The sequence below is a fragment of the Podarcis raffonei genome, chromosome 1 (genome assembly GCF_027172205.1).
Source record: "Podarcis raffonei isolate rPodRaf1 chromosome 1, rPodRaf1.pri, whole genome shotgun sequence".
Taxonomy (NCBI): Eukaryota; Metazoa; Chordata; class Lepidosauria; order Squamata; family Lacertidae; genus Podarcis; species Podarcis raffonei.
The window spans coordinates 70,116,314-70,129,748 of NC_070602.1; the positions used below are offsets into that span (position 1 = coordinate 70,116,314).

At 41.4% G+C, this 13,435-nt stretch overlaps 1 protein-coding gene across 2 annotated transcripts in view; it reads right to left on the reverse strand.

Moving 5' to 3' along the window:
• Positions 1–7,441: 7,441 nt before the first annotated feature.
• The window catches only part of RRAS2 (RAS related 2), a 32,056-nt gene continuing 26,062 nt past the window's right edge, over positions 7,442–13,435 (reverse strand). For both annotated transcript variants that reach the window (XM_053392181.1, XM_053392191.1), the window contains exons 4-6: positions 12,870–12,983; positions 10,017–10,130; positions 7,442–8,697 (exon numbers count right to left, since the gene is read on the reverse strand). In XM_053392181.1, coding sequence (XP_053248156.1) covers positions 8,610–8,697; positions 10,017–10,130; positions 12,870–12,983 — 316 coding nt within the window. In that variant the 3' untranslated portion in view covers positions 7,442–8,609. The remainder of the gene's footprint in view (positions 8,698–10,016; positions 10,131–12,869; positions 12,984–13,435) is intronic.

A 13,435-nucleotide genomic window follows, 5' to 3' on the forward strand; every position in this document is an offset into this window, starting at 1 on the left:
CCGCAGTGCCAAACAGAAACAAGGAAAAGCAATGGCACCTTTAAAAGATGAAATGGATCTCCCTTCCCTCTTCCAGGCAACAGGGGCTTTGCTTTTCATGTAACTGTATTTAGCAGACAGCCTATATACAGTACTGTACTTCCTTGCCAGTTTGCACCTCCCCTCTCCCACTCTTTGCTTGCTGAAACCAGAAATATTCAGCCAGATTTGAAGCGCATCCAAGCTCGTTCTCAACTATGTAATTATTAAGCGAAAATTCTGCTGCCTGCAGTATGTTCAAGGCCCCCTCTGCTGGACAAACTGTTGATTCAGCTGTCAACAGTTAAAGAAAACAATTGAGTCAGAGTTCCTGGCACACTCGACAATGCAAAGAATGCTGTATCTAAGCAGGAAGACAAAGGAGGCTGTGATAGAGGGAACCTAATACTTTTACAATGCCCATTCTACTCAATCTCCGGCATTGCCATATCTGAGCCACAAATCACACCCTGCAGCAGACCTCTCCAAAGCAAATGTAAATAAAATAATCCCCATTCTTTAGCCTTTGCTTCCTCACCATCCCCAGACTACTGTGTTCTTATAAGCCTTTTTATCAGGCTGCATAAAAGGTGTCCTCTGAGGCCTAATTCACCTCCCAAGTTCTCACGCCTATGAAAATGGCCAAATGCAAACAAAAGTAAGGGACCTAGTGTGTGAGGGCTGTGCTGAAGTTGAGCTTAAGTGCAATTTAACCTTGGCTGGATGGGACCCTCATAAGTCTCCTCCTCACCCATATTTGTATCTGGAGTCTTTCAGCTGCAGATATAGATGAGCCTATAAATAGGATTAGGCCGGGTTCAACTCTGACTGGGAAGGATCTCCCGCTCTGTGGAAAGCTTACAGCCAGCAGTGGCTTCTCCTCACAGGTAACAAAAAAGAAGAACAGACCTATGCACAATTTCTCAAATTGTGCCAAGGCCTCAAAAGGGCATCATATGCATAGGAAGGTGGTGTGGGGCCACACAGACCTCCAGAGGTCACAGAAATTTCCCTACCCCTAATGTCCAGGCATCAGGAGAGGACAACATATGCAGAGAAAAAGCCTGGGTTTTCTGTGCTATGCAGGACCATGTTGGAGCCATATTCATTGCTTCTACTGTTAATTTTAATGCATATTTTGTGTTGTGTAAACCACTTAAGAAGTCTGGATGATTAAGCAACACATAAATCATGATAAATTATATATATGAAAACAGCGTTGGAAGGTTACCGTACTTAGACTTGGGTCAAGCTAACAAGAATTGAGAATTCTTGGAGAAAAGGAGAGGTCCCTACAGACTGGAGGCGGGCAAAAGCTGTCCCCATTTTCAAAAAGGCGTACAAAAAAAGACCCAGGTAGCTACCGACTGGTGAGCTTGACATCAATGCCAGGGAAGGTCCTACAACAGATAATTCAACAGTTGGTCTGTTAGCATTTAGAAAAGAATGTTGTGATTATTAAGACCCAGCATGGGTTTCCTCAAAAATAATTCATATCAGACCAATCTGCTTTTTTTAAAATAGAATTACAAACTTGATGGATCAGGGAAATGCTGTGGACATAGTGTATCTTGATTTCAGTAAGGCTTTTGACAAAGTCCCCTATGATATTGATAGTATCGAGGGCAGCCATCTTAGCAGTTAGTCATCCAAGCAGTTGCCATCAAAACAAATGAAACAATTACATTATAACAGGGGTGAATTCACATGTCAGCCACTAGTTTTACTTCACCTCCTAAAAAACTTGTAATTGCTGTTATAAAGTCTAAGCCTCTTCAGCAATTTTTCATGTGGTAAAGTGCCCCCTTTGATATGCCACCCTTGTGGAGGGGGAAACGACTTGGATGCCTATTCTCCAAGTGAAACTTACTTGTTTTTAAGCCTGATATTTTGCTACAGTTGCCAAGACTGCCAGTCACAGCTGACAAGCTGATACATTTTCACACCTTAGTGCCGGTTTACTTACAGTGAAACTTACCTGAAAAAAACAGAATCCTTTATTAGCTTTCAACTCCTCTGAATGGGCCTCAAATTACAGGCTGGTGATCTGGCCATTCTCAGTGTACAGGAAATTTAGATTTCATCAGGGCTTGACGTTACAGCAAACAAAAAAAGGAGGTTTAAAAAAAGCACACCTGTTGGCACAGGCCAACTGCACCTGTTAAGAAAGTTCAGGAATTCTTATAATACTTAAAAGTTCATTCAAAATAGCTTTATGCTCTTATTCCGGAAACCGCATGCTTTTGCTTCTCTGTGGAAAATAGAAGTTAAGACAAAAACATTCCTGTCAATGATTTAATTCTTCAGATTTCAGACATTTTCCCTACATTCCTGGGATGTTAATTTAAAAAAAAAAAAAAAACCACAGGGAGTTTTCATCATTTAGTTCCAATATGAGATTATTGACATACAAAGTGCTGATACCATGGTTTGAGGTTTCTTTGTGGAGAGGAAGATTGATTTACCAGAATTTATATATAATCTGTCAGGTTTATATCTAAACCTCTGCTCAGAATACAGCTTTTTATTGCATTCTAACATTTAAGCTTCTGTTGTGCAGACTCCTGCTTTTCAGATGATTTTGTTAAGTTTCCCTGCTACCGTATTGGCCCAAATATAAGCTGCACCCTTAAAATTCAAGGCTTATTTGCAGATGTTGCCACCAGGCCAGTGCCAGCCGGCCCTATTCAGGGCAGTAGTGCCGGGAGGCAGGTGTGCAGCTTGTTGGCAGTGCGTGTGCTCCCTAGCTGCTTGGCGGTGGGGGTGAACAGCACACCCACCTCCCAGCTGGTTGGTCTGCGCACACTCCACCCACCCACTGCCAATCAGCTGGGAGGCGGGCACACCTCTCCCCCCACCACCAAGCAGCTAGGGAGCGTGCACACTCCCCAGCTGCTTTCAGCAGCATATGATAAAAAGTCATGAATATAAGCCACACTTATATTCTCTTCACGGTCACACTTTCCAGAGTGTGGCTTATATTTGGGGCAATACGGTATATCCAGTACTATTTTTCTAGAAAAAGAGGTGCCAGAGCTCACCATGAATGCCTCCCTTGCCCACTTATAATGGCAATGGCACCTACCTGAGGTGGTAGGAACTGAGTTCCGGCTGATAAAAGCCCTTACTAGATCTATTCATTTTTCAGATAAGTGAATCCATTTTAGATGTAGCTCATCTTGTTAAGAAAAAGACAAAAGGGAAATAGGTCTAATAGGACACCCAAGGATTATGCTTTCGAATTTACATAATAATCTCAAAACACAGACACCTGTTCAACAATTTGGGTACAGAACAAAAAAACGCCACACAAAAAAGGGTTAAGAGATCCCATTTGTGCAAGTGGGGGGAGGGAATGCCAGTTTGATAACATGTTGAAACACTAACAATTTTGAGACCAATCACTCCAAAACAAGAAATCATTCTACAAAAAACAAAAGAATTCTTCTTTTCCGCATGGAAGAACTGAGATAACACAGGATTGAGGGGGAGGAGAATAGCCATTCTATTTATTGCCTCTTGAGGTTTGTTCATGCTTGTCAGTTTTACTATTGAGTTCTCAAATGCCATCTTTTGCTGCGTTGATCAAATCGTTCTGTGTTGCATGGTTCTTTCCCAAACATCTTATCCAATAATTTTGTAACAATCCTTTGTTTCCATCATTTGCTTTGAAAAGCCAGGGCTGCTGACCATGCACTGCTATTCTGAGATTGCCACTACAAATGCTAAACCTTATGTACTTTGCAGACACGGAAATCTAATATGGGGGAGTGACTAATGGGTAACATTTGCACCAGATGACAATGTGGTAACATCATGGCACAATTTGTGCCACACCAGACATTACGAGGAAGATCTTGTAGCATCTAATACAATCCAATGTCCAAGCCCTAGAATGTCACTGAAATTTTTGACATTTGAAATCTCTCTCTCTCTCTCTCTCTCTCTCTCTCTCTCTCTCTCTCTCTCTCTCTCTCACACACACACACACACACACATATTAAGACATCACTGTGTTGCATTAACAGAGCACAGCACTAGATTGACTAACATCTAGAGCAAACTGTCCCCGCCTTCTTTCACTCCTCTAGAATTGAAGTGCACAGTTGACACCATGCTATTAAGGACAGCTGCGGCTCTTACTCCAGAAACAGAATGCCATTGTGCTTGTTGCATTGAATGAGCAAAGTTTGCATGCTTAAAAAAAAAAAGATTGCAGTGAAGTTAGAAGACAACAGGCCATACTCTGAGTAAAGTTGAGTCCTATCCTACTCGATGGAATCATGGTCAGGTCTACCTTTGTTGGAGAGCTGGTGGGAGTTAGATGCTAGAACAAATTCCCCACACCTCTTGATGTCTCTTCTGCTATTATTCCCAACAATCAGTGTACCGCTTCAGAGCCATTTGGTGCCATTTATACCAAAAGTATTTTGCAACTTTGGTCTGCACTAATAACCAGAGAGTGGGCAGCAACTGGTGCTTCAGTGAGAGATGTGAATTCTGGACCAATGCCAAAACTGAAAAATAAAGACAGGTGTACAGAAAAGAGTTGTGCGTTTTTGTTTTTTGTTTTGTTTTACAGAATGCTTTCAATCTTCACAATTCCTATTGGGCATGCATACTGAAATGAGGTCATTCGCCCCTTGACAGACAGACAGACAGACAGACAGACAGACAGACAGACAGACATGGGAACTCAGACTAAATGCAGGAGACAGTCAACTCCAGTTTACGTATTGTGCTGCTGCTGCAGTTGCCCTGCATGAACAGCTGGGATATTGGCTGCATCCTCTCCCATCCTGTATGAAGCGACTGAGTGGAGCCAGAGCCAGTTTCTGTGGTTGCTGAGAAAGGCACACAACTGGGACACCAGTTGCTCTTTCTGGCCAGCTGAAGGGGCACTGGATGCAACACTGCTAGACATCTGTCTCTCTCTCTCTCTGCCCTTCATTGAGCAACCTGAACAGCAGAAGGCATGTACTGCATCAAGGGCTAAGCAAGAGAAAGGAGACAGGCAGCCAGATTCAGCCCAAAGCTTCCAATTGTTTTTTCTTTCCCATGTACCCACACAATTCCCAACTCTGGAAGTATCTCATTTTCCACCAGATAACTAAAAAGTTGTAGGTCTGATATGAGAGAGAGAGAGAGAGAGAGAGAGAGAGAGAGAGAGAGAGAGATATGGTTGAAAATGGGGTTTGTACAATAACTTACCACGAGTGGATATCAAAAACCTGGATGATTTCTAAATGCATCAAGCACCTTTGGCTGTGCAACATAACTTCTCCTCCTTACCCTGTGTGCCCCTAAATCTGTTGTGAGTTTCCTCCCATATTTGGGGTGGGGAACAGGGAGATGAGGGAAGGCAAGTCCTGTTGCAGACCCAACTGTTTAGTGGTTACTATCCCAGGAGGTAAGGTAAGGGACGCAGTGGCGCTGTGGTCTAAACCACTGAGCCTCTGGGGCTTGCCAATCCAAAGGTAGGTGGTTCGAATCCCCACGACGGAGTGAGCTCCCATTGCTCTGTCCCAGCTTCTGCCAGCCTAGCAATACAAAAGCATACTAGTGCAAGTAGATAAAACAGGTACTGCAACAGGGGGAAGGTAAACAGTGTTTCCGTGTGCTCTGGCTTCTGTCATGGTGCTCCGTTGCACCAGAAGCAGTTTAGTCATACTGGCCACATGACCCGGAAATACTGTCTGTGGACAAACACTGGCTCCCTTGGCCTGAAAGTGAAATGAGCGTCACACCCCATAGTTGTCTTTGACTGGATTCAACTGTTCAGGGGACCATTTTTATTTATTTATACCTATCCCAGGAACACAAAACAGAGCCATCTTGTGCAGTCCGTACCTAGTTGTTGATCCAAAGTGGTGAAGGAGTTTGGCTTCTTCCCGTTATGGATCTTTTCTAGTGAACAACCTTCCAGGTGTTACAGACCAGTGGTTGACAGCTACATTCCAACCACACAAGGTTAGAGGTTCTTTCTTTCCTTCACATTCACATAGCCCAGGCAAGCAAAAGGTAATCTCAAAAATGACTATTCAGATTCTTCAGGAAGATTTGGGAAATGGGCTTTAGGCTCATGCATTACTCTCCTCCCACTGGTGGTTGGAAGGGAACTACAAAATTTATCTTCTGGCCCTAGGAGATAATAAAGTAAATACCAATACAGTACAGGTGAGTGAAGGGACCACAAATAAGGTCTGGGAAGATCAAGGACTGAGTACATGAGCCTAAGATCTCTTCCTAATCCTCTTCAATGAAGATTCAAGACAAATAAGGGAAGACAATGTACAAGCCTACTCTGCTTGTACATGCACTACCTTGCCAATTCTCCCATGATTTACTTACATAGTGACACGCTCATTAGCCAAGAGCGCTTGTGAAGTTGGTCCCAACTTATCTGGCTCTGGATAAGGTGATCTGTGCTTTTGGAAGGGTGGGAGAGGAACAAAGGACATAATTAACTCTGCACATGAAGAGGGCTAAATCCTCATCAGAACTTGTGCCTTGAAACTGCTCATAAGTTGAAAGTTAAGAAACACCCTGGTTGATACAACTATTACATATTCTACCACCACAGAAAGATGACTGGTTTCACAATGGGGTTTCTCCTAAAACAAACTGAACAGAAGATTCCAATGTACTTGGCATGGGTATGTGTACCAAATACTTTTTTCCGCCCAAGGAAAAGGTGAGTGGGGCTGGGGCTAAATCTAGTTCCTTACTCTCTTTCCCAAACAGTTGGTGGTGTGATTACAGGTTTTCTGCACAAGATTTACGAGAGCAGCAGAGGCTCCAACTGAACTGGAAAGAACCCTTTATGCAACCTCTGCTTGTGAGCAATTTTAAAGTGTTCTACATTCAAGTTACATTTCAACAGCCATGAAGTATCTGCTTGCAACAATTTAACAGAGCACTGTTTTATACCAGGTTGGGTTGTCATCTTTTAATCAGACAGCTTTTGAGTTATTTTAGCCTGAAAATGTGTAAGCCCATATTACTGTTTCAGAAACTGGTCTCTTATCCTCTCCAAACCTTGATCCAGTGCTTAAAAGAAAATGGAAATAGACAGTGGAATTTCTCTTCCCATAAATGACTATATGCAGTGATATTTTCTAGAAAAAGAGATGCCGGAGCTCACCATGAACTTCTTCCTTGTTCTCTTAGAATGGCAATGGTGCCCAACTGAGAGCTACTGGAACTGAGCTCCTGCTGAAAAAAAGCCCTGACTATATATCCTATTTAATTCTAGCACCTGAACATATGCAAGGGTATGTTTAATAACCTGCTTTATACTTTTGGTGAGGTGACAAAAACTGCAAATACAACCCAGTATTTAATGTCACAGAATAAGCCTGAATTATTTGGCTACATTTTGCATCATTCAAAGTTGAACAGCATTCACAACTGAACAATCATGTAAAGGTTTGTACAGTTTAATAGTCACATAATGGTCAGTCATTTGTAAAGGGTATGGAAGGCAATTTGAAAAACATGACAGTTTAACAGATACATTGGGCAGGCCCATAATCGGCCACTGGTGTATACAACTGGAACAGAAAAGAGGTTCTACCACAGTTCTGCAGATCTTGCATTAATTTTGTCAGTTAAAAGTGTACTGTGAGAATTAAATACTCATCTTTACATTTACACGTTATGCCATGAAAGCATATTTGCTTACAAACATATAAAAATACTTGTTAACTAGTTTGATAAGAAAATAATGTATAAAAGTATATAGCAAAAAACATTTAATCATCTGACAATGAAAAGAGAAAATTCATCTTTTTTTTTATCTTACATCAAAACAAAAAACAAAACAACAGCTACAGGTTTAGTTTTCTTGAATCCCTTACCTGGAAAATACAAAAGGAAGACACAATTTATTCCAAACCATGATGTAAAATCTTCTAAAACTGAAACAAATGCCCAAGTCCAGAGTGAGCACAGGTATTTGGCCACATAGTTGTAATAATAATAAATCCTGTAGCTGTTACTGGAGCCATAAAATAAATACAGTAGACTGTTGACCACTGAAAAAGCTGCAGCATAAACAAGAGCTGAAACACACAAAAAATCTTTACTGACAATGAAATTCAGTGTATTGGCTTCCTGTAAGGCAAGCTGAATTTTGAAGTCTAACCTACTAAAGGGTAAAACCTTCAAATCCACTTTTTAAAAAAATACTCTACATTTTGATCAGAGGATTCCCTCTCAAGTGTGATTAATACGGATGTCACAAGTGGAAAAAATACCCATACCAGCAATGCTTAAGCTTGACTTCAATACCTTGTTTAATATTGTTTTGTTTCCTTTGTGAATAAAACTCCACAAGGTGCAAGCTTCTTGACACAAGAGGAGAAAGAAACCGGGAAGTATTAAAAGAAGCCTTAGTGTTTTGACATCTGCCCTGAGATGACTAAGATGTCTTCTAGACTGGGTCAGCCTTGTTCTTTTAGCCTAAGGCTACTTTGGTGACCATTTATACGACATGCACATATAAGGCTAGACAAAACACCGAGACACATAGAAAGGTAGGCAGAAAGGTAGAATTAATCTGGCAGTTGACAGCTTGGTTCAGAGGATTCTTAGAAGATGACACAATGACATCCTTTCTTGTCCTTTTCCTTCCTTGTCGGCTCTGGGGAAGGAGGGCATTCTTGCTCTTGAAATTTCCTGTGAATGAAGCAAAAAATGCCCATAGAAACAATACACTCTAGTCCAATGCAATTCCATATATAAAAGGGGCACTAACTTTGCTTTTCAACTGACCCTAGATTCCTCTGCTAAAAAAATACAGCTGCATTGTCAATACAGGCCATTGTCCATTTCTATTAATATACATAGGTCTGAAGATGAAAGCAGATTTCATCTTTTAGGAATATGTGTGATATTACTGCAGCAATGCAGCAAGCAGCCGAGGTATTCGAGGGAATAAAGAGACCCTTTTAGCTCCCAGACTGATGTGTTTTGTGGAGATCCAATCAGGTTTTGTGGAGCATTCACTGTTGGCAATACTTGAAGTGTCTCATCCTAGCCTCTTGTCCCACAGCATGGTGTCTTCTGCCAATACTTGCTTGGAAAGGACTGTAGAAACAGTCTAGGTTGAAGGCTTCACCCCTTCTAGAGGCCAGATGCACAGCAACAGCTGTCCCATGGCACAGAAGTCCCTGGAGTATCCTAATACACACTTGGTGTAGGTGCAGCTTGATTGTATAATGTTGTTGATTGCTAGAACTCAAAACAGCAACATAGGCAACACATCCCAACAGGAGTATTACTGAATGAAAAATGTGCTCAAGTTAAAGTAACAGAGTCTGATGTGTGTAGCTTTTCAAGATATTTTACATTAAACAGCAAGTGTTCCTGCTTATAACACTTGTCTTTTTGTTATTAAAGGCAGGAAGCTTGAGATAGCGAAAGGCTTTCCATCTACCCTGATAGACTATGAACAAGAGAAGGGCTCACTTTACGCTTTCCTGGCAATGTCAGGCTAACAGAAAAACTACATATCCTCATTAAGGAGATTTTTAGAAGGTGAACTGAACACAGTGTTGTCCTGAAGGAAAAGGACAGTACTGTACAAGAACAAGCTGAGTCAGTGCCCAGTGTCAATGTTGCAGTTCCACAATACATTGTCTATAACATCACAGGGGTAAAGATATTATATAGGACAAATCACGCCGGAACTCTTGGCAACATTAACATTCCCCATTACATGATACTGTTAAATCACCCAGTCATACTGTGACAACAGTGTCAAGGTGGATACATTTAAACAAGACGCAAGGGAAATTGCTACACATCTGCCAAAAGAAAAAGTGTTTGTTCCTATGTGCCTCACATTAATTCTAGTGTTACAAAAACATAGTAGTTTACATTTTGTTACAGTATTCAGGCACTTTCCCTATACAGAAATATCAAAGGGAATCTGTGTTTCTTTTCTTTCTTTTTGTTAAAGTGCATTTCAATATATTTACAATACATGGGCTTACCTTATAACTCTGACAAGCTCATGAAAAGCTTGGTCTACATTCAGTCGTATTTTTGCTGATGCTTCCATATATGTTACCTTCAGCTGCCTTGCTAGTTGTTGACCTTCCTCTTGCGTTACCTGAAAACAAGCCAAGATAGGATATGCATTCAGCAATCTACTGATGCTTTCCAATTGGCTGACTTACCTAATGAATACTCTCATCACCTACAGCAATTTTTGCATATTACCGGCACTGCAGTCCTGTGCAAAGGCTTCTTCAACTCTGGTCTTTGTCAATATGTTATTTGAATACAAATGTGTTTTTAAAATTTAGAGCCCAAAGCTCTGTATGTTAAAAAATGTGAAGACAGAGCCTAAGAAGGCTTAGAATCAAATTGTTCCCATATAAACTTTGAATGTAGAATTCATACACAGAAGTGTTGCAACTAAGCACTGGCCTCAGATCAGTAGCTTGAATGTTGCAGTGACTGAGAAGATAACAAAAAATATGAGGAGCCCGGCCAGATCAGACCAATGGTCCATCTAGCCCAGCATCCTGCTTCTCCATAGCAGCCAACTAGCTGTTTTGAAAAACAACATTAGCAGGGCATGAAAATAATGGCTCTCTCCCGGGCTTTGGTCCTCAGCAGGTGGTGTTCAGTAGCACACTGCCTTTGAAGCTGGAGGTAATTTATAGGTCATCATGAGTACAGTGGTACCTCGGGTTACAGATGCTTCAGGATACAGGCTCCGCTAACCCAGAAATAGTACCTTAGGTTAAGAAATTTGCTTCGGGATGAGAACATAAATCGTGTGGTGGCGGTGGGAGGCCCCATTAGCTAAAGTGGTACCTGAGGTTAAGAACAGTTTCAGGTTAAGAACGGACCTCCAGAACAAATTAAATTCTTAACCCGAGGTACCACTATAGTAGACAATGCACTGTGGAACTGAAACTTTAACACGGGGTCTAAATTGAGTTCTTGCTCCACTTCCTCCAATAACACCTATCTTCTACCTATGCAGCCCAAGTCACCATGCTAAAAAAATGGAATATTAAAACTATTAGGAAAATTTGAACTATTGGATCCTGCAGTTACTGGATCCTACAGGGAAAGCAGTGCCTTTATTATGTGACATTTCTCTCAGCACATAATTAAGTGACCTCCCTCGTTCCTGCTGGGGACATTTGTAACACACACGTCCCTCTTTAAGGAGGTATGGAAGGGGGTGCACTATTTACTTAAAATATTTCTTACCAGCACTTTTTCAGAAGGTCCCAGGCAGGGTTAAAACAACAGAAAGTGTGCTTATAAAGTTATTGCAATTAGAAAACACATAAAACCATTCATAAATTAAAAAGGAAGGCATGACAAGCCACTCCACATGACCCACATTAGTTACTATTCCAGTACTGCAGCTTCCCTAAATAAATTTGCCTTGATGTGCATGAATTTCCACATAATGTCATTGGTGGTATCCAACTAACTCAGTGTGACAGTGCAAGGGGAGGAGGTATGTTGCACAAGCAGAAATCCTTGCATTGACCAGACAAGTTAAGTGAATGCCACTCATTGTGTTCAGTGTATTCATTGTATGGCAAGATATATGCCATAGGATTCTCGGAGCTGAGCACAGCACACAGACATTTGTTTAGGGTTCTGGAATAGTCTTGATAATGTGCCAGCTCTCAAAGTACTTTTCAAGTTGTAGATAGTGCTTGAATAGTTTGCAAGATCCAAACAGATGGGAAATAAGAATACATACTTGTTCATAAAAGCGACAACTTGACTTCTTGCATTCAGAATGGAAACCCCCCTTTTACTAGAGGTTACACTAGCTATTAAGAGATGGTCCTCCTGGGCACACTCTCATGGGATGAGTAATTGTTGGTATGGCAAGTGTTGTAAACATAATTGAAGAGAGACTCATGCCTTGATAATGATGTCATGGATCATTGTCTCATCCTCATAGATTTTGACCTGAATCATTCATATGGCAATTACTCAGGGAACAAGCTGAGTTAACGTAGAAAGTGCAACATTATAATCAGGAAGATCAGTTTCCTAAGCTACTTCCTATGTGTCAAGCCTCTTTATGGGAATATGCATGTATCCACTACAGATGCCCTTATCTTAGCACCCATTCCTCCAAACAAGTACTGTCAGATCTCCTTTATAGCCGCTTGATGCTAAATGTCATTGACAAAAGGGATTTGTTCATCACCAGAGTGTCTCCTCCCAAAAAAACTACAGATCAGTCATATGGAAAGGGATAATTCACAATAATGGCTTGGCCTACCAATTTCATGAGAGCATATCCTGTGGCCTAATCCAGCTGACTGTGGAATTTATTGTCACAATCATCTTCTTGCTATTACTGGTATAAGAAAACTGCCTTATACCAAGTCAGACCACTTTATCTAGCTCAGGAATGTCTAGATTAGAGATAGGCATATGGCTTCAACCCAATTCCACATGGCATCAACCTCATCCTATATGGCCATTAATCTTATTTCATGCTGATCTCAATGAGAGGTGAAATGGGAAGAGCAGAAAGAGAAGGGGTGCCCTGACTGCATTTGGTTCCATCTCTGCCAATGTTTGGCTCTGATCCCACCAACTATTGCTGGCCTGGGTTCCATGGCCAATTATCCCAGAAGGAACGAGGCTCTCAAGAGAGAGAAAATGTTCCACAATTCCAACCCGCCCTGTTTAATAGTGGCTCTCCAAAGTTTGAAACAGGAGTTTTTCCCCAGTGCAAAGATGCCAAGGATGAAACTTGGGGACTTGCATGCAAAAGTTATGCCACCGAGTTATGGAAGTTCCCTCGAAAAAGGGAGAGCCCTTTTTCAAACTCTGACTATTGCCAATAGGTTACCTGTCTCTGATGGTCCAGGTCTGCTTTGTTGCCAACTAGAATCATAGGGAATTCATCACGATCTTTTACTCGAAGAATCTGCCTTTGAAACTTATAGATTTCTTCAAAGCTGGAATAATAATAATAATAAATAAACAACAGCAGCATGCTAAGAATCCACAGCTTCACAGTTAAGGATTGCCTAAGGCCATCTAACAAGTATTTGCTGCAGAGATGAGATGCAAACTGAAGATAACACATACAGACCCACCAGCCCAGCAGGTATCCCAAGACCTTGTATTCACCCACTAGAATTGTGTTACCTTCCTTTAAAATGCCAACATGATTTTGAAAAACTCTTGAGTTTCACCCCCACCCCCACAAAAAGTGGTTTGATTTATCATGTGGCAGGGGGACTGTTTTTCAAATCACAAGTCTGCAATTCTCTTGAGCAGGAAGAACTCTGGATTCTGACCCTAAAGTTAATTCAGGATGTTGCAAGCCACAACCCCATTTCAGTGTTATTCTAGCTCTGCCCCTACACAATCTAGGTATTGATGCACGTTTTGCAGCAATTTTGTT